General features: G+C 39.9%; 1 protein-coding gene across 1 annotated transcript in view; it reads left to right on the top strand.

Moving 5' to 3' along the window:
• Positions 1-23,047, top strand: part of ST8SIA1 (ST8 alpha-N-acetyl-neuraminide alpha-2,8-sialyltransferase 1) — a 137,666-nt gene that overhangs the window by 56,989 nt on the left and 57,630 nt on the right. The window contains exons 3-4 of the mRNA XM_027680778.1: positions 10,178-10,287; positions 14,934-15,026. Coding sequence (XP_027536579.1) covers positions 10,178-10,287; positions 14,934-15,026 — 203 coding nt within the window. The remainder of the gene's footprint in view (positions 1-10,177; positions 10,288-14,933; positions 15,027-23,047) is intronic.

Here is a 23,047-nt window from a genome sequence, read left to right as displayed (position 1 = left end):
AACAAGGTCTTTTGACCTTGGCTCTACATTTCTGCAGAAGGACTGCCCTGAAGAAATATAGTGCTCTAAATGAAGAGTTATACTCTTTATTTATGTGCAGTCCTTAGAATTCGTTGTGTTGTTTTCTATTATGTGCTTTTCTTATGTGACTTCTGGCTCTTATGTGTCAACTTTTCTTGTGTTAGTTACATGAGCCAAATCATGTGCAGTTTAGTTTTCTGGGTGAAGGACAGACTAGAGATGTAAGATACAGATTGATACAGGCTCCTGCCCTGGCCCAGGTATAATGATGCTTGATACATTTATTGATTCCTCAAACTGTTTCTTGCTTCTTAGTGTGTTTTATGCATTTGATTTGACTGTGTGTCATGGGGGCAGTGGGAAAAGTGATTGCTCACTTCTCTGGATTCGTGCCATTGTTTCCAACTCAGGAGTGCATTTAAATGAACCCTCTCTGTCTGTAAGTTGATATTACATGTTGCATTTTTAAAAATGTTTCTAGGCAGCCCAAATCATAAGGCTTCTCCATCCAATCTCTACCCATAAACTATTCTAAACACCTGAAACACCAGAGAGCCCCTAAAATGTTTCCTAGGTAACCTTTCTGCGTTGTGGTTCCTTTTGCTGTTTATCTACATGTACTTAATTGGAATCAGAAGGAATTATTTGGGTTTTACCAGGATAGGTTGGTAAATAAATCTCCATATGTATTGTAAAATTTGGAATTTTCAAAGTCTAAAATTTGTCTTAAAATAGTTACGTGTTTCCTCCTTATCTATAAAGTAAATAAATTAAGCTTTCTTAAGAGGCTTAATTTTTCTTATTAATAGAATGAAGTCTGCAAGTATTAAACATAAGCAGTGCTTCCATGCTGCCAGAAACCAGTCTCAGTGCTTAAACTCCACTCAAGCTCTAATTGCAAATTTCCTGGAGAGATCAATCCTTACTAGTTGTCTTTGATGTCTTTGTAACCAGTGAATCTCAATAAACGTCATTGATTCATCTGAACTATTTAGAGGTAAAGCAAAGGCAAAGAACACTTGTTGATTAGAGGGTCTTTTCCTGGTAGAAGTTCATTGTTTAATATACTAGTTAAATAGAAGTGTATTGCTTTTAAGACAGCCTAAAAAATGAAAGCCAAAACTTTAACTTTGGTATCCCACATGATCACTAAATCCATATTTTGGTGCCTGTATTTGTTGATCAGTTTCCTCTATTATTCATACCAGTGGGATCAGGAACTGGGAAAGTCAGTCCTTTATATAAGTGTTACTGTTCTTTATACAAGTAGAATTGGGAGCCCTTTATATTTTTTTATGAGCTGAAACAAACCTTATTTATTGCATATACCATGTCCTACTAATAAGATTTTAGAAAACTCTGTGTTTCTACAGCTGTATGAGCTCTCTGGTAAATCCACCACATACATGCAGGTGCGTCTCCTGACACCTTCAGAGTCCTCCTGCGTGCTGTCTTTCCTACCCTCTCCCATGTTCAGTGCAGGCTATTGTTGCCTTTCACAATTATTTGTATTCTCCTCATGTGACTGTGGAAACATTCATCCTGCATCAGTTCTGCAGGGTTAGGATTGCTCTTAAAATGCTTAGGAACTGTGCATTTGATTGTGGATTGGTCCTGGCAATAACCTTGCACGTACATGAAACTGTGTTGAGAAATCCTTTGTAAAGCTGGGAAAAGTGAGCAGTTCCCTTTACCAAACAATAGCTGGTCTTGCAAAATTTCCAGATATTTTCTGTCTTTCCTGACCATGTGTTATCTCACACTGTCACAAGAGAATAATTCAACATGAGAGTGCATTGTCTACTTATTCCTACACCACACATAAGTAAGCAGATACCCTGCAATTTTCCCTATTCTCTTTTGTTACTGAAAGCTTGTTATAGAAACTGTCCATCCTGAAATCACCAAGGGAGAAAGTACAGGCAGAGTTGGAGGACTTTGTCACTTGGCAGTTTTATTACTTGTTTTCAATCTACATTCCTCTACCTGTAGTGTAGTAGTTATTTACTTTAACAAGGATCTTTGTGCATAAAAGTGATATTGTGTGCCTACATAGTGTAACTTCCCCAGCTAGGGCATTGTGAAATGCAGTGCAGGAGATTAGTTAAAAAGTTTATACTGCGTTTCCCCACGCCTGCAGAATAACCCATTAAACTGCCATAAAATAGTAACTACTCTTGTTGTTTAATAGACATACATGATGATAAAAAAGTAGTTTTTCCCCACGAAGTGATGGTTTGTGCTCACCCTTGTCTCCATGAAACATCTAGTAAAAACCCAAAAAGGTTTTGAGGGACTTTTTTTGGCTTAAGCTTAGAGCATTGTATTGATGCAATCATGGCATATACAGGTTGATACACAGCTTTTTCTCTTCTACTCAGACTTAGAGCAGATTAAGAAAGAAACAGGGAAAAAGTGAAGAATGGGCAAACTGTTCAAAAGCAGCACCTGCAAGTTATGTCTCTAAACCCAAAAGATGGGGGGTTGCTCCCAAGCATTCAACATTGTGCAATATGAGATAATGCTGAAATACCTGCTCTGCCTAAGTGTCTTTCTGCCACCGAGAGCCAGTGAACTAGGAGGTTGTGTAAGTATTGCACAGAGCCATCATTTAAGTCGGAGTCAGCTGAAATGTAAGTGGGAGAGTCTTGTGTACCTACCTCCAAAGGTGCTGGCAAAGCAGAGCAGGGCTGAGAATCCCACACAGTGGATGATGTTTTCCTCTGAGCTTGTCGTGGCATCTGGTGGTGGCAGGTGGTCAGGGGAAAGAAAGGATTTGCTGACTATTTCTTTGGATGTTGGCAGAGTTTAGTGATTTGACCTGTGACTCAAAGTTGATCCTTATCACACAGGATTTAAAAAGAAAAAATCAAGTGAGTTACTCAAGTGTACAAGACAGTGTTGGGTAGCCAACAGAGGCAGTTATTTATGAATTCTGGTCAAGCTGTTTCTCAGGGAATTTGTATGTTATTTTTCCATTTTGCACACTTTACACAGGGCTGGGTGACTCCACAGAACATTTAAATGCAGCTATTTGGAAGGCAGCTCAAGTCCTTCATGAGGCCTCCCTATTGTAGAAGTGTTGGAAACTATAACTCATCCAGAATAAGAGACACCCTTCCCACCCCCAGTAGGCTGAGTTCCTTTTTTCCATTAATCATGAAATGATATTTGCTTTTTATAATTTTTAATCCAAAGTTTGGGGTCCTAATGCATTGCAGGTCATGAAGTTTGGATCCAGAAGTCTTTCAGAACTTTAGAATTTCCCATCCATTTCTCTTTGTCTTGTCAGGGAGAATTCCCTTGACATTCCCAGAGAAATCATGGTTTAAAATACTATGCATGATATACTGTCAATAGTCTGTTTTCTAAAATAAACTGTTACAATCTCCAAATGTGCCTTTTTTTTTTTCCCCATAATCCCCACTCACTGTATGAAGGCCGACTCCATTGAATTAAATGCCACAGTAGCAATTTGAAATGTTCTTTTAATTCACGGCAAGTACTCCCTTGCAGTGCCTTCACGCTGAGTGGAAAGCTATTAGAGAGCACAAGGTTTTGAAGTTCCTGCTTAAAGTACATCTTGAACTAAAAGTGACTGCCAGGTAGTCACTGGTGCTCTGTGGTTTGTGTGAACGTGCAGTATGTTGCAAAGTGTTCTCTCTTTTGTGTGTGGTTGCTCTGCAGTTAATATCCTTTGGGATAGAAGGGGGTGTCCTGCAGCAGCACAGCACTGGATTCAGTCTCCCGAGTGGTCTTTTGCAGTCTTGTGTCCCTGTGTAAATATTTCATGACATACTAATCTCATGAAAAACAATATTGCCTTAAGTACCTATTTGTGAAGAGCACAAAGTCTACATAAACTCGAACGTTTGTTTAATTCTGCTTTAGTTCTGAATAAAGACACTGCTGTCATGACTGAGACATGTTTGCATGGACCTGCAGAGAAGCTTGTCCCACCCAGACAACTTCTCTTTTGTATGAGCAATGAGCTTGAGGTTTCAAAATGTGTTAGTTGGCAGTGCCAAAGTGAACTGAAGAAGGTAGCTGGAGGTCCATTGTAGGATCTCTTCCTTATTTTCTTATTTTCTAGAGGGATTTCATAGTCACTGTCACAGTCTCTTCTTCTAATAATCATTTTGTAATCAGAGCCCTACCGGTTCCAGTGAGAGAGAGGTTTAAATAAGATATACAGGAGAAATTGTTTACTGTGAGGGTGATGAGGCACTGGCACAGGTTGCCCAGAAAACTTGTGGCTGCCCCACCCCTGGAAGTGTTCAAGGCCAGGTTGGATGGGGCTCTGAGCAACCTGGTCGAGTGGGACATGTGACAGGGAGACTGGCAGGGGGGTTGGAACTAGATGGGGTCTTTAATGGCCCTTTCAACCCAAACCATTCTATGACTCTATGAATTTGTCTGTTACCTTGCTGCCAGTGGTTACTCCTTGCTCTGGGGTCCTGGAGCCAGGTCAGGGTAGGATTTGGTGAAATGCAAGGAACCACAGCCAGCTCCCCAGTCCCCTATAGAGAATACACCATCCCTGATGTTGATGTTTTGTTGGGGCCCCTTGCCATCAAGCTGTCATGTCTTGACAGCTCTGCAGGCGGAAAACAACGGCCCATCAGACTGAAGATGATTTGTAAACAGTGAAGAAGGAGCATTTGCCACCCTGCCATGTCTGACAGTGTGAAAAACCAAGGCCACATGACCTGAGGCTGTCACACAGAGAGCTGTCCTTTCAAGTGTCAGCTGCATCCTTATGCAAAAGTGCAAGAAACTGTTCTATTAAGAGCTGAATTTGACTGCTTGTGAACTCTCAGGTTTTGCTGGCTCCTCAGAAAATTCAGTAGAACAACACCCTTCTCATCAGGACACTGCCTTCACAAAAGGGACATTAAAACCACAGCATGTCCTGCAAAGTCAAAATGCTTATTTTAGAAAGAAATTTTTCTAATTTATGCTGTCAGTGTTTTCAATGATTTTGACATCTTAAGCATTAAATCAGAGGCTGAATACTGTAATTTTTCCTATTTTTCCAGTAAGAACTTGGTTGCTGATTAAAGTCTTTGGCAGGGAGTGGGCAAAAATTAATGCATTAACAACCTAACAATGAAATCAAAGTGATTTAGTGTAGCATTATCTAAAAGAAATTATTTTTTGTTAGTACTGTGTAATGTTCTTTTAACAGATGACAATGATTTATTTCTACTTCGATGAATGATTAAACTAATCAGTGAATTGCTGGAGAGATGCTTTGTTGAATTAGTCCCATATTCAATTGGGAGTCTTTAATCTATTGCTCTGTGTGCTTATTTGTCATTGAATTTGCAGGGGGATGTACAGGTTCTTCTTTTGTTTACATGAATATGAAATAGAACATCTTCTTTGATTATCAGTGGAATTTCGTTGTTTTAAACCAGGGAAAATGAGACAGTGGGGCCTTTCTGTCTTTGATTTTGTTTGGAGATGCCTTTAAAAAACCACTTTATGCAATCCTTTTAAAATTACTTGACTTACTTTTAAAGGGAATTCACTCTGCTTATTTCCAATATGCAAGGTGCTTTTAATTAAGAGTATTTGCAAATTCTGTGGTAATGATTTGTTAAAAATCGGGAAGAGTTGGTGATTTATTTGTACATTTTCTCTATTACCCTAATAAACCAATGCTGCACTGTTTTTATTAGTCCACCCATAAGACTCTAGCCATTCATGAAAATTCTATGAATGAAGAAAATAACAAATATGTTGACAATGAAAATAACAGAGTTTCAGGAAGCTAATATTAGTGGAAATGCTTTTGTAACAACTTTACTGTCCAAAGTCAGCATTCATTAGGCCAGCTTACAGTTCTAAGGAGAAAAACAACTGAGTTTTCTTGAGCATCTAGCATAAATGACAGCTGAGTTCCTACAATGTGAGAACTTTCACGCTGTCAATATGAACTGACAATTTGCCTAGCAAAGAGTTATGCTGTGGGAGGTAAAGAAGAAAAGCATGAGAAGGTTTTTGTGAGTCCTGTAAAACAGATTTTGCTGGTGATAGAAACCTAGAAGCCAACTTGGGTTTACTATATAGTATTATCTCCTTAAAACTGAAAATTGACTCTTATTGAAATTACAATGTCCAAGTCTATTTTACAAAAAGAAAAAAAAGTAAAACCAGTTTAATTCTAGAACAAGTTATATCATTATTATAACCTTTGACCCCAACAACATTAAAAAAATCTAAAGACATATCACCCACACCTACACCATGAAGACAGTGTGAGATCACTTGGTATGAGGAAACAAGTCATTGTTGGAGTTCATCTTTGATGTTATTTACTCTTACGGGAAAAAAAATAACTCCAGGTTTTGATAATTAATTAAGTATTAAATCCAACCTTAAACCCACAGTGCACACTCTGACAAACAGGCAGTTGGAACAGCTAGAGGATGCAGGGAAACATCTCGAGAGCCCAGTGGTGATGTATTTCCACAAACTGAGTAATTCTACTGTATCTGAGGGCTAAAACTACCTTTTGGTTAATTGTGTTGTAATTTTGCTTAAGCTGTTTGCACCACCTATTTTGGACAGCCCAAAGGAAGGAATGAGCTGAGTGCTTATGGGAAGTCACAGAGTGAAGCCCACAGCATTTTAGCTTTGAAGAACCTCTAAGTGCCATCTGTCCCAGGAGCATCCTTTGGATGTGGAGGGGAGGGAAGTGTGCCATAGCACCAAGGTCCTGCAGTAGGTTGGCTATGCTGCTGCTAACTTGATTACAGGATGGTGATTTTCCAAAAATTTAAAAGCCCTGGAGCCTGTTTCTCTGAAAGAGGGAAAGGAGAAATGCCTTTTGTAGAGAGAAAAAAAGGAGCCGTATGTTTTATCCTTGCTTATGGGCAGCACTTGAATTTCAGACTTGTATGATTTCTATGTGACCAGTCAGTTTGTGTTTGTTTGGACAAAGAGTTCCTGAAATGATCCTGCAGTCTCAGCAATAATACAGATCTGTGATTTAAATGTCTGAAGAAAAGTCACATGCAAGATAACAAATGCAGGTTTCTCCCAGGTCATCCTAAGCAATTGCTTGCTCTTCATTAAGCTCAAAGCAGCTGAAATGCCACCAAGCAGCAAGGACACTTAATCCTTTGGCCTTTACAACCCCTCACACCCCATCACTGGACTGTGTATTTTGCTTTATGTGTGTGGAAAGTTTATAAGTATGGTCTTCAGCAAAATGGATCTGTTGAACATTTTAAGCTAAATGGTGGCGTGTAGACTCTGTCTAATGTCTGTGCCATGTCCTGAATTTTCAGTACTTTGCTAGGTGAGGCAAAAGTGTCTGAGGGCTCCTGTGGGCATCGTGGCTTTTTGCAGAGAGCTGTATTCAGCCTGTTTTTTCTCCTGTGTCCAGAGAGCGGGTAGATTTCTCCACAAGTTAGGCAGAGGGACAACCACCATGGTGGGTTTATCTGCCCCTCCTACTTTCCTCTGGCTCCTTCATACCACCTTCTCAGCCCTTATCTTGTTCTTCTGCTTTTTAGACTCTCTGAAGTGATATCTAATCCCTCAAGATTTGATCCAAACTTGGCAGTTATTTTGTTGTTAATCAGTAGCTATAACTAGGCAGGTGTGATAAGTAGTGGCATTGTGAGACTTGGAGGTTTGGTCAATCCTTTGTTTTAAAGAAAAGGGAACACAATCCCAAGATGAATGGCTGTTTGGAAAAGAGCCACTGGCAGTGAAGTCAGCAGGACTGAGCAGCAAATGGGGGAAAGGTAATTCTGGCAGTGGGGGATTGCAACCACCAGCCCATTGACCACCTTCTAAAAACAGAGAGAACTGTGCATGCAGACTAATTAGCATGAGAAGCAAGAGATATAGTTAGCAAATAAGGATTGGAGTAGATTTGAGTCCTAATTAATGAAAAGGATATGTAATTTGTAACCAATGAATGTTGATGCCTTTGTTTGTGCAAAGTAGGGAGCTGGGTAGTAACCCAGAAAACACTGATCATCAAAACTTCACACAATTTATACATTTTAACAAACTGGAGTAAAAAATAGAAATACCTCTCCTCAGTGTGTGAATTGGCCATGCACACCATGTAAGAAGCCAATGTTCAGGATAACAGAAGGACAAGGGTTTCAAAGCTTCACATGCTTTTGGAAACCAAAGCATGTGTGCAAGTGACAACTGATATTATCATCTTTGAGCATAACAGGATATGAACCTCACTTGAAGGACAGCAAGTCATCTCAAGTGATAGCAAAGGTTCTTTGCAACTCAAAGAATTTAGTAACTCCTAAGTGTTTATTTTGGAGGTCTAAAGCCACAGAACATGTACTAAAGGCACAGAATTTATGTGACAGTGTTCACTACTCTTAAAAGCAAGAGTTAAATGGCTGCTGCCTTTGTCTGTGGTTTGTCACAGCCTTGCCTTTGTATAACTCCCTGTCTTGGAAGGAGCTTTGATATATCTTGAATGAGAAAGAAACCGTTATTTATAAAATATATCTCTTCTACATTTCCTTTAATTGCCACCCCCACATCCTTCCTTTACTGCGTATGTGAGCTCTCATTTGGTCAGGGTCACCTCAGAGATGAATCTCAAGTCCTTTGAATCTCAAGATATGCTCCTAGTTCAATAACTGTAAATTAAAAAATGTTCTTGAGAAGGCAGATGCAGGACAAGAGTGCAGCTGCACACTTAGTACTGCTCCACTGTGCTGTCAGTGGGTTCCTAACTGTGGCTGGTCCTCAGGAAACTAAAATTTATTTTTCTGCTTTAGCATATCTTAATCCACAGTTAGGATAACAAACATGTTTTAATGTTTTTCATTAGAAAGCAGGTTGTGACTTTATACTAGCTGAACAGAGCCTTAATTTGCTGAGAAAAGAAGACGAAGCAAATAAATCTAAGGAAGTAAAGAAATGAGACAACAGGAATGAGTTCTAACAAATGCAGAGTTTGTGCCGTAACACTGGGTCTGTTTTCTGGACCACATACTGTGTTGCAATGCCTGGTGAATACATGATGTAAAGTCAGACGTTGCTCTGTACGTGTAAGCGAGGCCAAGTGCTGCTACCATTCTGCCTCGTCCTCCCGGAGAGTTCTGCGGTGCTGCATCCTGTCGCCGTGGCATCTGCATTCTCAGAGGCCTGAGCAGTACCTTCTGTCTCTGCTGCAAAGTCAGCTTTTGACAGGTTTGACAAATAAAAATCCCTGCACTGTTGTTTGCATGAGGAGAATATTAACTCTTGCATTGTAGACAAATCCCATTCTGTATCAAAATCACACTGCTTTAAATTCACCTGTCTCTTCACCACTGTTTTTTTTTGTATGCTGTGCTGCACTGATGCCCTGTGTGCTGCTTAAGTGATTGTCCCAACCTCACTAAAGGTGAATGACCTGGGGTTTACAGGAAGATGTCCCACTCATAGTTTTGAGATCCTCTGTAATGAAGACTGTGCAGATCTAATTTATTACTGTGTTTGATGCACAGGAGAGCAGGACAATTTGACCTTGCAATTTTATGCCCTGCTAAGCGACTACAAGGGCTTCTTAGCTGAAATCGTCCCTTTCTAATTTTAATTTATTCTGTATCTGGGCAGCTGACAGTTTAAGGAGCTGCTGTCAGGCTACAAATATCTTTGCCTAAGGCTTTGGACTGACCCATCCCAGTGACACAACCATGGAGGGAGCCAGGGTGACTCCAGATTCTCAGTGTGTTTCTGTCATCACCTTGTTCCCTGTTCTTTTCTTCCTTTCTTCCCCAGAGGTATCTATTGTATATCAGCTCAGGAAGGTCACTTGCATGGATTCTTTTTTTTTATTTTTTTCTGGTTGTCATATTTCCCCTGTGTCCTTGCAGCTTGCCTAGTAGGCTCATGGTCAATATCTGCATCAGGACTTCAGGCAGTTTTGGTTTTGCAGAAATATCTTTTATCTTCTATATCACATTTGTTGCATTCTGGTTTGGGGAGTGGGGATAAGACCTGTCCTACATCTACTTACCAGCTAATTTCTGCCTTTTTTTTTTCCTTAGCTCCTAATTATCCTTTTTCTTTCGTCACTTTGAGCCCTGCCAGCTCCCTGGGTTCTCCAGGAGTGGCTGCTACAAAGATGTGTGTGTTCTCCTCTGTAAAACCGGTCCTTGTTTTGTGTTGCTAGGCTACACCCTTCCAGCTGCCATTGAAGAAATGCTCCGTGGTGGGAAACGGTGGGATCCTGAAAAAGAGCGGCTGCGGCAAACAAATAGATCAAGCAGATTTTGTCATGCGGTAAGACAGAAACCTCAATGACACATTGTCCCTCCTTCCCCCTGCTAAGTCTCAGAGTTTTCAAAGCTATTCAGTTGCGATTAATCAAGTACAATTTGCCTTGTTGCCTCGCCTTTGCAGGATGCTTTGTACAGGCAACTTGGGTAAAAATGTGAGGAGAGGCAAGAAAAAAGAGCTTTGACTGGCTTCTGCAAATGGGTGTGTGTGGCGTGGGGGCAATCTACCAGTGGTTAAGATTGTGACAGATGGTGCAGTGTCTCAGGGAGGTACTGAGGAGCTGCTTTTCTCATTATTTTTGTAATGATAGGCAAGGTGTCATCCTGAGAAATGTCCTCTGAAACTCTAAATGCCATCTCTGCAACCCATTGAACTCAGGATGAGTAGGTGCTGGTTGTGAGGCAAGGCTTAAGATCTAAGTTGGCACAAGCTGAGATCTTCCTGTGTTTTTCTTCCCCCTGGCTGACTGTCTGAGAAAAGGCCAGACCTCTTTCCTTCATGCAGAGTTTTTGGGATTCCTCACATTTCCTTCCCTTCCAGCCTTCCTGAAGTTATAAGAACCTGTCAGAAGGGATGTTGAACCAGCTACTGCTTTCGTGATTGAATTTGACACTTTGTAGGTCTGCAATCTTTAAGGAAGAAAGACAGAAATTAGTTCCTCCCTGTTAAACATGAACAAGAGAAACATTGTGAAGGAGAAACCGGAGGAATACTCCCAAAGAGACGAGAAATGGAGGTTTTTTGGGTTTTGACATGGGTGCATAATGAACACCCACTTTAGCAAGTCTCCTTATTAGATCCTGAGGGCTTATTTGTAAAGCTGTACAAATTTGCTCCAAACCAAACAGTATTACTGTAATTTCCAGTTTGCATCTCAAAGACCAAAAATGCCTTCTATGTTAGAGTAAAGAAATAGAACAAACTAAAGGCAAAAGGAAACATATACTTAGAGCAGAAGATGCAAGGCACAGGGGAGAAAGGCAGCACGCTGATTGCCATTGCTGCAAAACTCCCTAGGTGTTCCACAGACTGGAACTGCATATAAGAAACTGCAGGGTGTATACCATGGTAATATTACCTAGATGCAATGGGAAACTGAAATGCTGTAGGAGCAATCAGTTGCAAAAACAATAGAAACTTAAAAAAAAAAAAACCAACAGCAGTTATTGTAGCTTGATGAGAAAAAAAAAACTTTTCTCTCCAGGGAGGGTAAAGCAACCACTATCTGGGCAAAACTTGTTTCGAATTGGAAATAAGTGATAGGGAGTTTCCTGCCAAAATCCAGTTGCTGTCTGCAGGCTATATTGTGTTACTGATGTGCAGTCATATTTGTGTGTCAATTCTTTTGGATTAGAAACTAATACACCCCTGGGAGAAAATATTTTTACAGCAGGTGAAAGACGGGATTTGGTTGATCTTTTATAAATCTGATTTCTATAATCTCAGAGCTGAGAGAGAAAGAGCACAGTGGTAACTTGCATAACATTTTTCGTTTTTTGAGAAGAAATCTGTGTAATATCTTCAAAGTATTTCTGCAGTGCAAAATGTCATGCCAGGTTTTGTCCTTGTTCTTTTCTTCCACCCACATGGGTTTTGATTTCACTTATGTGTATTTGCCATCTTCTCTCATATGTTGTAATCACTAAGGTTATTTAATGAGTTTAAACTCATTGCTGAGCATCTTCTACAAACACAGTTTTTCCAACACAAAGATGAAAAGAGCGGCAGTTTTCAGCCCCTAAGGCATAGCATGCTGCATCTGCAATGAAAAAAGTGCATGGCATATGGTTTACATGTTTTATAGTGTGGTTGTCTTCTGATATCTGACTGTTTTTCAAGTTTGTAATCCTTATTTCTAAGAAAAAAATTTGATTTTCTGCCTCCTGCTAATGCTTATTTTATGAGAGAAATGTTGGGTACTCACCCGAAGCCATGTTTTTGTCTCTGTTTTGATGATGTTTCCTTCTTTCCTGCATGTTCACAGACTCACTCCTCTGTACCAGATGTAACAGTAAGAGAATTAAAAAGAAGTTTCTTAGGATGAATATTTTATTTCTTGATGTACTCCTCACCAGCACAACACTTGGCACTCTGCTGGCATATTCAAGAAAATAATTAGAAAGGCCAAGAAGTTTCTGTTAACCAACTGATTTCTTACAGCTTTCTCTGGATACTCAGGGCTTTTCTTAATATTTAATGCACAAAAAGGTGGGAATGAGACTTACTGATGAAAGGAATTAGATGGGTTTAAACAATGCATCTGGGACTGCCTTATGAAAGAATTTTCATTATTGATGAAAATTGATGCTGAGATGATAAAAACCAGGGTGAGATCTTAGTCCTTCATAGTGCTTTTAAATAAACTTTAATCAAAAGCAGTTTCTTACAGCCCTATGAGTTAGTGTTTATGCAAATCAGAGAGCATTAAACTGTAATCTGGCAGAGGCATTTATGCCATCTTGCTGCCCTGAGGCAAATCACCTATGTATATGTTTCTTCACAAATATTTGTTTGACTTGCCATTGAAAACTGCTGCTGAGAGAGTTTCTACAATCTCTCCAAATAGTAATGATCTGATTAATTTGTATCCTACCCACTACTGGGGCAGGAAGCAACCTATTGCCAGATTTGATTTGATTTGATATTTTTTTATTTTATTTTACTTAGTTTTTATATTACTTTATTTTATGTAAGTATTTTTCAATTCTTAAGATTTTATCATTCTTTATGTCTGAGAATTAAGCTTCCATTATGCTTTTATTTTTTTCTTTCTTGTCAATGATTGCAGTTCCTGAAACCTCTTATTTTGGTTCCTCTTTTCTGGCTTCTTTTGAAGTTGTCTAGCTTCTCTTAAATTGTGGTAGACCAAACTAGAAGCTGTTTTGTAACTGTAATTGTGCACATTTGAACAAATACAGTCGTGAAAAGGAGAAAATGTTCCTGGAAAATTTATGTTTCTTGGTGAATGTGGTTGAATTCATCTATGTTCCACATAGGCCGGACATCACTGTCCCTCTTGGTATTTCCTGATGATGTGAAATGAAGAATACGATTTTGAGAGCTGGTATTTGTGTGCAAATACATGCAGATATAGCATTAGTGTGGGTTTTTTCTTACGGAATGTGGGGTATTTTGCATTAGCCAGAATTGCAGAGTGTGCTGTGTGGACACTGGTGCCCTCTCCGGGCACTGACACTGCACAAAGCCGTAACACGTGGAGGTGCAGCCGGGAATTTATGCAGCCTCATTCTACTGTCACAAGCACCTGGATCCCTTCTCCAGGCACTGCAGAGGTCAGTGAAAATGCACAGAGGCAGTGACTGCTGTGGAAGCGAGGGCTTTCCTTGTGGTGAGGCTGATTTTTCCCAACGTGGCAGACGCGAACAGCAACCCGTAATAAATACAACAGCCCAACAGTTGCTGCAGTAGCCCCTGGAAACTGCTGTAAAAACTGAGCCATAGCTCACTTCCCCAGCTCCTGCCTCTCACTAGTGTTGGAAAGAGGCCTCTGAATTGTTAAGATTAAAATGAAAAAAATCAGATAAGCAACTTCTTGTTGTTGGACTCGGGGGTTTCATTACTGACATGGACTGTCTGGAGGATGCACGCAGAATTGGAGTGCTACAGAGAGGTTAATGCAGAAGATGGTGAGAAAAATGATGTGGCTCTTCACAGGTGTAAGAAATGCATCAAAGGAACCCATGTCTCTCTGGTACTGAGAAGAGAAGTCATGAATGTGGAACAATTCCTCTCTGAGCCACTGCCTGCCCTCTTCCAAAGCTGGGGTCTGGCCCTGTGTGGGGGTGACTGTCTGCAGAGCTTAAAGCAACCAGGGGCTGCTTAAGCCCCTTCTTTAGGGTCAGTGTTTGCTCAGCACATGGTCTCAGTGGGGCAGGAAGAGACAGGAGCTGGCCCCCAAGCATGACCCTCGTCTTCCTGTACCTCATGTGCTCCCTCTCCATGCTACACTTTCCCAGCCTGCTGCAGAAAAACAAACCAGCGTGTGCAAATGGAGATGTCTTGATTTGGTGGTTGAACTTCAAAATTGGAGGTCAAATTTGGTTATGGTAGAGTTCAAAACTGGTTTTTGTTTTTCTTTTTCTTTAGAAATCCCCAGCGAAACCCCAAAACCCAACAACATAAACAACTAAAAGTGTTTCTCTGGGAAAAATTCCAAATTCCACTCGTTTTTTTTTTTCTTGGTAAATTCTGTACACTGAAGGTACCCCATAGTGAAATATTTAAAATGACAATTTTGCTTGCCATGTAATGCTTGTAATACCACAGAGTGGTAGCAGTCTGAAGCTTGATACTGGTAGATGAGGCAGACCAGAGTGCAAAGCAGAACTTTAGAAGAGTTTGGATAAAAAATTTCTAGAGATAATAAAAGCCTCTTCCACAGCCTTTCAGCCTGTCAGAAATGCCAAATGTGTGCCTTTGTTTTTGCTTAGTAGATAGATAGATATCATCTCTGCAAGAGGTTTTATTTCTGTATTTCCCCACAGTCTGGTACAAAAGTGTCCTATTGTGTTTGTAGGTCTGGTGCAGTAGGGAACATTTGGTCTGGTATTTATACATCACTTTTACATTTTCTGAAGCCTGTCAATCCTGAATGTCATTTAAAATCTTGACTGTCTTTCTGTGCACAGGTGCAACCTTCCTCCTCTATCCAGTGAATACAGCAAGGACGTTGGATCAAAAACCCAGCTGGTGACTGCAAATCCAAGTATAATTCAGAAAAGGTAGACAGCATATTGTTCCTTTCCTGGTCGGGGGGGAAACAAAAAAAAAAATGCTTCATCTGTGTTATAGATACATCAGAGTTGTGTTCTTAATGATGATCTGATCCTGGAAGGGGATTTAAAAAAGGTGAAATAGGCAATGGCTTGGTGCTAGGTGAAATAATTAAAGACTAAATGCCTGATCCTTTCATTATAAACAGGGAAACTAAGGAAGGTTGGCTTTTACAGAGTTATTTCGTTTACCAGACTCCCCTCAGTGCTTCCAACTCCTACCCTTTTCCATGTGCTGGGCCTGTACCCGAGGTGCCTTGGCTGCTCCCAAGCCAGGCACCTACTGATGGGTGTCCCAGGCTACTCTACTGATCAGACCAGCTGGCTGATGCATCCCACAGTTACTGAAGATGCTAATTTGGGTTTCTCTTTGCTTCAGCACCGATAATCTCTGGGTCTTCACTGTTTTTGTATTCTTTGTTTGATAATGACTTAAGGAGTACAAAAGGTTAGGATGGAACTCCTTGACAGGTTGTGATCATACAAGCTTTGCTTTCTTAGGAAACTGGGACAGATTTTTGTTGTTTATTAGAGTTGGTTGAAATTTTCCAAATGTCAGTAGCTGATGAGAGAGAGGAAAAAAAAAAGTCAGTGCCATCTCTCTGATTTTGCCTTCCTGAATTTTAATTGCTGTATTTTTTTGTTTATCCCCTGGAATGAGGTAGACTGTTCTCAGGCAGAAAAAGGATCTGGTAGTAACCTGCCATGTTCACTGAAGAACACAAGAGAAAAGGCATAAACCAAGGGGATGAACAGGAAATGATTAGGCATAAAGAAATGTATAATGGGAGCACTGGGAGGTGAAGGATTGTGAAAGGAAGCAAAGCAGGGAAATAAAATACATAATAGAAAGCCAGGTGTTTTAGAAAGAAGAAAGGCACTGGTTTGGAAATTGATGTTTGATGGCACTTAAATGTAGTATTTTTCCTCTCTAGCAGAATTGAAGGGTTCTCTAGTTTTGTGTGTGAAAAAGATGTCAGTCTTTGACAAAGTAGAAAAGAGAGGGCGAGCAAGAGGGAAATGGAGTAGTAATCATCTCCAAGAGCTGATTCCAGGCAGAGAGTGCCTGAATAGGGAAAGGCACAGAAGTGCTTGTGGGATGAGATCAAAGCAAACCAAGCAAAATTGTCAGGGGATGGCACGAGGTGCCAGGCAAGAAGAGGGGCAGTGAACGTGAAGACAGGGAATCTGAAAATCCTGTGGGATGTAGATGGTGGATGAGGTTCATTTATGAAGTTGAATGAAATGGCCAGAATATCCCATCAAGGAAAGGAGATCAGTTTGGCTGTGGCATTTTGGATGAAATGAAGAGGAGCAGTATGAAATATAAAGATTGCAAAAGATTTTACAGTTTTCAAGGCAAAGGATTATTTAACTCAGGGATATTTGTTTTGCACCCTCCCCTCCCCTTCTTCAAGCCCTAGAATAGAAAACTTACTGTACTTAGTATTTTTGAACAGAAAAGGGAAGGTGTTTTAGTGATGATACAAGGAGAATGTGTAACTACACTAGAGAGACTGTAGAGTTATCCAGCAAGAGAGAAAGGAAGGAGTGAGCAGATGGTTGAGGAACCAGATGGAGAGAGCGAGGTGCTACTTTGTGAGAGGTGGGTATCACAAGGAGTGATGGGGGGGTGGGGTGGGAAATGGGGAAAAAAGAAAGGGAGGAAGGAAATAGGATTGTGATCAATGTAGTTTTCAAAGTGAGTGAACAATAACTGCAATGCAAGACCTTTGATGAGAAAGTAATGTGGAGTGCATATGCATGTGTATTGATTAGGAGGAAATCTACAACCAGGAACTGAGAATGACACAGGGAACAAATTTATAGTGCTGAAAATTGGCAGAAACCTCCTCTGAGGCTTGAAGCTCTTCAGAGATCTGACACTTTGCTTCCTCTGCCTGGTCCAGAAGGGATTTTTTTTTTTTTTAAATAATAGTTGACTGATGTTTCCAGTGTGCTCTTCAAACTAATTATTTTACCTCCTGTGTGTTAAGATAGAGTGGAGGGGAAAAAAACGTTAAATTTTGGGGGTAAAAATAGAAACAAAGACTACCACTCTGTCATCAAATTCTACAGAAAGAAGTTTTTTAGGGAATTAAGACTGCTTTTAAGTCCAGACTTTCATGAAATTCAAGGATGTTCAGATTGGTGGCTGATATGTGTCTGTTTCTAAGCTGTAAGTTAACTAGAGTCACATAATGGTATCGTTCATTATCATTCTTCTCCTCTCCTCTTGTCCTTACTTGGAGTAGGTTGATATTGATGAGGCTTGACATCTCAATTATCTCTCAAGTGTGTTATGGCAGGTTTAGTGAATTGGTCTGGCAACACCATTCATGGCTTCTAAAAGATTTATCCTTGCCGGATAATTTATGATGAGGCATATTGCATAGGGCAAAGTTTTCATGCCAGGGATGTAGAGGCAATTTTCTGTGTGGTTCTAAAATCAGAATTAGTGCCTTTAGAAAATCAAATTGTTGGCAGTAATTATTGCAGAGATGCCACCATTTACCTCCAGACTTAGAGCCTAAGGATGGGAGAGTCAAAATTTTAATCTGGGAGTACATTGACTCTGGAGATACCTTCTAAACATTGCCTTTTGCAAAACTTAGAGGTCAAGTTCCTACTCTGTTTTCAGCAGGAAGTGTAACTGTGCAGGTAGTACAGTTTTCACTTGTGAAATGTTTTTCACAGTCCTTATTTGGGTTTGAAAAATGATGGGGAATTTCCTATCCTAACTTCACTTAGTATAATACGGGAGAACTGACAATAGATGTATTATGGTAGAAATTTTCCCATCTGACTAAGAGGACGTGTGATGACTGTCCCAGTTTCTCTTTCTGTCTAAAATATTTCACAGGCATCTACCTTCAATTAATAGTGGAACTCTCAGTCCTTCAAGCCCGGGGAAAACTCCTTTTTCCACTTTGTATTCCAAACTTACTTTTCTGTCAAACCTTGGCTTGAGGTGCCAGTTGGGATTGAAATGTTGCATAAAGCTACTCCTGGGGCCAGTGTGACCTCTCCCCCCCTCTATCCCCCAGTATTGTTGCGGGACTGCAAAAAGGTTGGCATCACTGATGTTTCCAGTTCATTCCCCTACCATCCTAATCAGCTTGGCCTTATCTGCAGGGAACAACTTTGTAGGCAGAAGATTATTCTATATTTGTCCTGGGTTTTATTTTCTTTCCATGAGTAGCTGCTCTAAGTCCCTACCAGGAAAGAGGCAGTGCAGTAGCGAGACCTGTGATGTGCCTGCAGCTGTTCTTAGACTCTGGGAAAAAATCAACGAGGTTATCTCACTTACAGTGATTGTTTCTATATTCTGAACACTCTTCTACAGCTGTAAAGAGGGACTAGTCAGCAGGTAGCATGTGAAGGTAAAAATACTTTGTAGGTAGTGATGATATTCAGCCGCTGGCATGAGATTTTTAACTAAGAAATACAAAGAAGGTACTATTTGGGATGTGGATTATTATGTGTTTCTAGAGTCACTGGATCTGGGCTGTTTAGGAGAAGCAAATTCTGTGAACCTGCTGTCATCTCCAATAACTCTTGCAAACATCATACAATTATACTCTTTTGTCTAAACTTTTAATTAAATCTGCAAACAAGTGCTGTTTGCAGCAATATTCCTTTCTAGTCGTCACATTTGCTTACTCCGTCGAACCCAGGCACACTTATATCATCAGCAATAGTCCAAATAGATTGTTTCCCAGCATTCAGTGAGTTTCAGGTCAACTGATGTTTGTTGGTGAGTATTTTATCCACAAGTTGTGAGAGTTTTTCTGGCCTGTGTAGAAAAAATCCCGCTAGAAAATGGCACGGTGACTCGCAGCGTTCTTTATTCACCATAATCCAACATTGGTGTAACTGACAGAAGTCCTCGAGGTATTAACACACACCTCCCTACACCATTTTTGAAACGCAATCCCTCAAAGCAGGAGCTTTGTGCCTGCAGAGCTGAGCTCTGAGGCAGAGCTGTCTCACTCCTGTTTCATGTCCTCTCCCCTCATCAATAAATCCACTTGGATGAGGAGCAGTCATTCCTGTGTGTGTCTAGGGCTTTGGAGGTTACCCTAGTTAGATTAACTGTGAAAATTTCTGTGAAATACCTCTGCCAGAGACAGGTGAATCCACATTTCTGCTACTACAGTGATTCTACTGGAGTGTGCCTTGTTGCTTTGAATATAGAAATAAGTGAAGGGTTAGTTGAAGTGGTATCCATCTTCATTCTTTGAAATGTGTATGTTTTTACTTAGATCTTCACGGTGAAGTCTCTCAGCAGTTGTGTAACATTACCAATGGAAATAGTCTGACTGAAACTGGGATAACCAGATTTAGGATCAGCTGTTACACTCTGCAGCTCAATATGAACTTCCATCACTGAATGTGAACATTTTTCTTTCAGTAAATTAATTCCCTTTTTTGATCTCTGTGATATTTGACAAGTTTTTTCTGCATCCAGTTTCTTGCACTAAAGCATGATGAAGGAATGAGACTAAAGGCTAACAAATGCAATGATTCTGCCTCTGAGCTTTGAAATGTCAGTTAAATATCGCTGCTGTTTATTAGGTTCCCATGGATTTTGAGTGGGATTAAATTTGCTTTCCGGTGTTCCCTGCATCTTAGAGACAACTAATAATCTTTCCTGGATTCAGTCCTCAAGACATCTTTGAATCCTACTGACTTACACCATTATGAATAAAAAGATGGAACTGAGGCAATAATTTAATTTAATAAAAGCTTCCTTCATCTCTGATTAAACAATTGTACAATATTATACCTCTTGCTGACACACATGAAAAAGAGAATTCCTCTTGACTGTGTCTCCATGTAAAAACTATATATTCTGTTCCTAGGTAGTTACATTATTATTTAGTAATTGCTAAAGCTCAGAAAAATAAAGACAGAAAACTACTCATAAAACATGTTATTGAAGGAAAACCCTTCATGCTCATCTTGTCCTTCCTTTAGAAGTCAGATGATGAGATCTTTCCCTGTAAAGTCAATTAGTCACCGGATTTTAAAATGCTTCACATAGAGGTTCCTTTTTTATTATTCCTGATATCTAAACTGCTTTCTAAATATGACTCAGATTATTTCATTGAGAAGAAGTCCAAAGTGATAAGAAAAATTATTTTCATTCATGACAAAACTGCCCTTTTAAGTTCTTCTGCCAGAGCCTGTGAACATCTGTGCCAACAGCAAGGGAATAAAATTTCTGGGAAGCACATCATTAGAGGCAAGACTGTAAGAAACCCTTCTGTATATGGAGGTTGCTTGATTTGTTGGTAATCAGTTTTTTTCTCTCCTTTAATACAAAGTTCCTTTAAAACCTTTAAACTTGTAAATAACTGACATCTTAGTTTCTCTTGGTGATGAAGTGTGGTGGTGCAGAGGACTTGCCAGTGTCACCACCAGCCCAAAGGCAGAGCAAGGAAAAAAAATCCAGACTTTGACTGGCTTTTGTGTTTTTATCAGGTGATGAACAGAAATATGTGAAGTTGTAACAAAGCCATGCTGAGATTGGGACAGTTTGCTGCTTTGACCCTGTTTAAATAAATGGCTTTTAATCTCTTATTCACCCCCCTCAACTGCAAAATACAGCAATGAGCGGGAAGAAAGAAATATATGAGCCCTAAGCCCCAAGGAAAGGACTGTTGGATCTAGAGATGTCTCAAAATGTACCATTGGCTCTGAACAGAAAGGTCAGATGCTGTTGATGAGATGAGAAACAATGGGATGAAATTCTGAGTTAGGAAAATGGGAACTGTGAGGAAAAGTTATTTAATATGGTAGGAGAAAAGAAGAGAGAAGGAAAGCCTGAGGAGAGTGGTAAGAGTTTCCTAGGGGTACATTTGGCTAAGATGATGGAAGTGAGGATGTTACCTCATCAGCAAAAGCAACTGTTAGATGTTAGGAAGAACTTTCCAGAGAACCTATAAAAGTCTCCATGTTACAGTAATTTAAAGGGCATATTGATATGGGGATGAAATGGGAAATTTTAAATGAGATGTCATGAAATCGTGGTTTGATGCTTTCTCTTAAAAATAAATGTTTTATTAGTAGTTGTCATAAAACAGAGATAGAAAATACTAAGATTAAAATGATTCATTTGGATTTCTGATGGAAACGTACTTACAGTTCTAATGTGTGTTTACTGCAGAACTGGAGAGGAATAGGATGCTTTACCGTACACACACATTTGTATGTCTCCTGTCTGAAACTGAGATTTTGATGATAATCATAGTTATCTCTGTTGTGAATGACATTCTAATTGCAAATCTTTGCCTTACCAGAATCACCAGTGCATGCCCATATGTGAGGATATTCATTAACACATTGTCTCACACATTTTCATTTTCTTGGCAAGCCACTGCAGGAAGACTTGCTTTTCATTCCTCCCCCCTCTCCCACCTCCTGGTGTCTTCTTAAGACCACTGTATCAAAGAGTCTGCCAGCAGTACCAAACAGAAAGACAACCAGCTGTCTGATTTTTCCATTATTAGATTTGTGAAATGCGAAAGCTATATATGTCCTTGAGCAAATAATGCTTTTAATTAAGGTGGGTTTTATCTTTTCATCCTCATATTGCTGCAGTAGGACTTGATATGAGAGCTTCTAAATCCTACTACCAATATGTGGAATAGTGTACTCAAGTGCCTTATGTTTAAGTATAGAAGTGATGTCTTTGAAATCAGGGGAATAACTTACATGTACTTTGGTGGATCAGGAAATTTAGTGTCTTGTGTGGACAACCCAAGTTTCTTCAGGGTAACACCCCCAAAGATTTTTAAGTGCCTAATGCATGTTTAGGTAACTAATCTTTCTGTACAGTCTGACTTTAACTTAGATTTTTTTACCACTGTAGCACCTCTTGGATTTTTTCAGACACTGACTGGAAAGCAAATACACATATACACACACATATTAAAAAGAATTATTTATTTATTTTAAATGAAAATACAAGGCATCCTACAATCTGAAAGATAATGAGAACACGGAAAACTACTACTTCTCTGCAGTCTGTCAGATTGTGACATTCCCAGTTTTTCTTTTGTTCCTGTCTCTAAATAGCTTTCACTCTTTGCAGCATCTACAGCCATGTGATCCCATAAACTTCAAAGAAAACCTGCAAATTCACTACATGGTCAAAGGAGCCTAGAAATTATCCTTATGGATAACAGGCCGGAAGCTTTAGGTTAAGTATAGATGTCAGAGAGCCAGAGGCATTAATTGGCATCTGTTTTCTCACTGAACGGTGGAGGGGGTTGCTGGGAATGAGATAATCCAGTTGAGAAGGCTGGTAGGTTTTATTCCTCTGCTAATTTCTGCTGGTTTGTGCAGGCCTGTGAGATGCCAGGGCTGCTGGTCTTGGGGAGAGGATGACAATCTGTGTGGTGAGTTATTCCAGCAGTCTTCAGTCTAACAGCAAGGTAGGCTGGGAAACAAGTAGCTAGGTTGGTCAGCAAGAGCTTGTGCCCTAGAAGCCTTCTCTCTGCTTTTATTTTTGCACTCTGAACTGGGGAGGTCAAGATCTGGCCAGTCATTCTCAGAATTTGTTATAATGAATGCAAAATATTTGAAATGTTTTTCTGTGGACACTTTGGGTTTTGTAGGCAATATTTCTGTTTATATGATGTCTGGAAGGATTTGCTTGTTTGTTACCAAAAGCCTGTCCTGTACACATGGCCAAGTTGATCGGTTGGAAAGCATCGATACTAGACTGCCAATAGAGACATGGAAGAAGCTGATGCTTCATAGCTAAGCCATTTGGTGTAGTTTTTAACTGAAGAGTTTTCAGCTCTAGGTACAAGTGCTAGTGAAAATCCTGTTACTTCCCTGGGAAATACAAGAATTTGTTGACATTTGTTGTTTTTCAAACTACTGCGCTCCTCCTAAAGCTGGATGTGTGGCTTAAAATCTTAGGAGTGTGAGGTTATGGCTCAGGAAATGTTTTTTAT

This window comes from Neopelma chrysocephalum, unplaced genomic scaffold, assembly GCF_003984885.1.
Source record: "Neopelma chrysocephalum unplaced genomic scaffold, ASM398488v2 Primary Assembly neopelma1_59, whole genome shotgun sequence".
Lineage (NCBI taxonomy): Eukaryota > Metazoa > Chordata > Aves > Passeriformes > Pipridae > Neopelma > Neopelma chrysocephalum.
The sequence above is the reverse complement of the archived record's forward strand: the minus strand, read 5'-3'. Positions and strand labels throughout refer to the sequence as shown.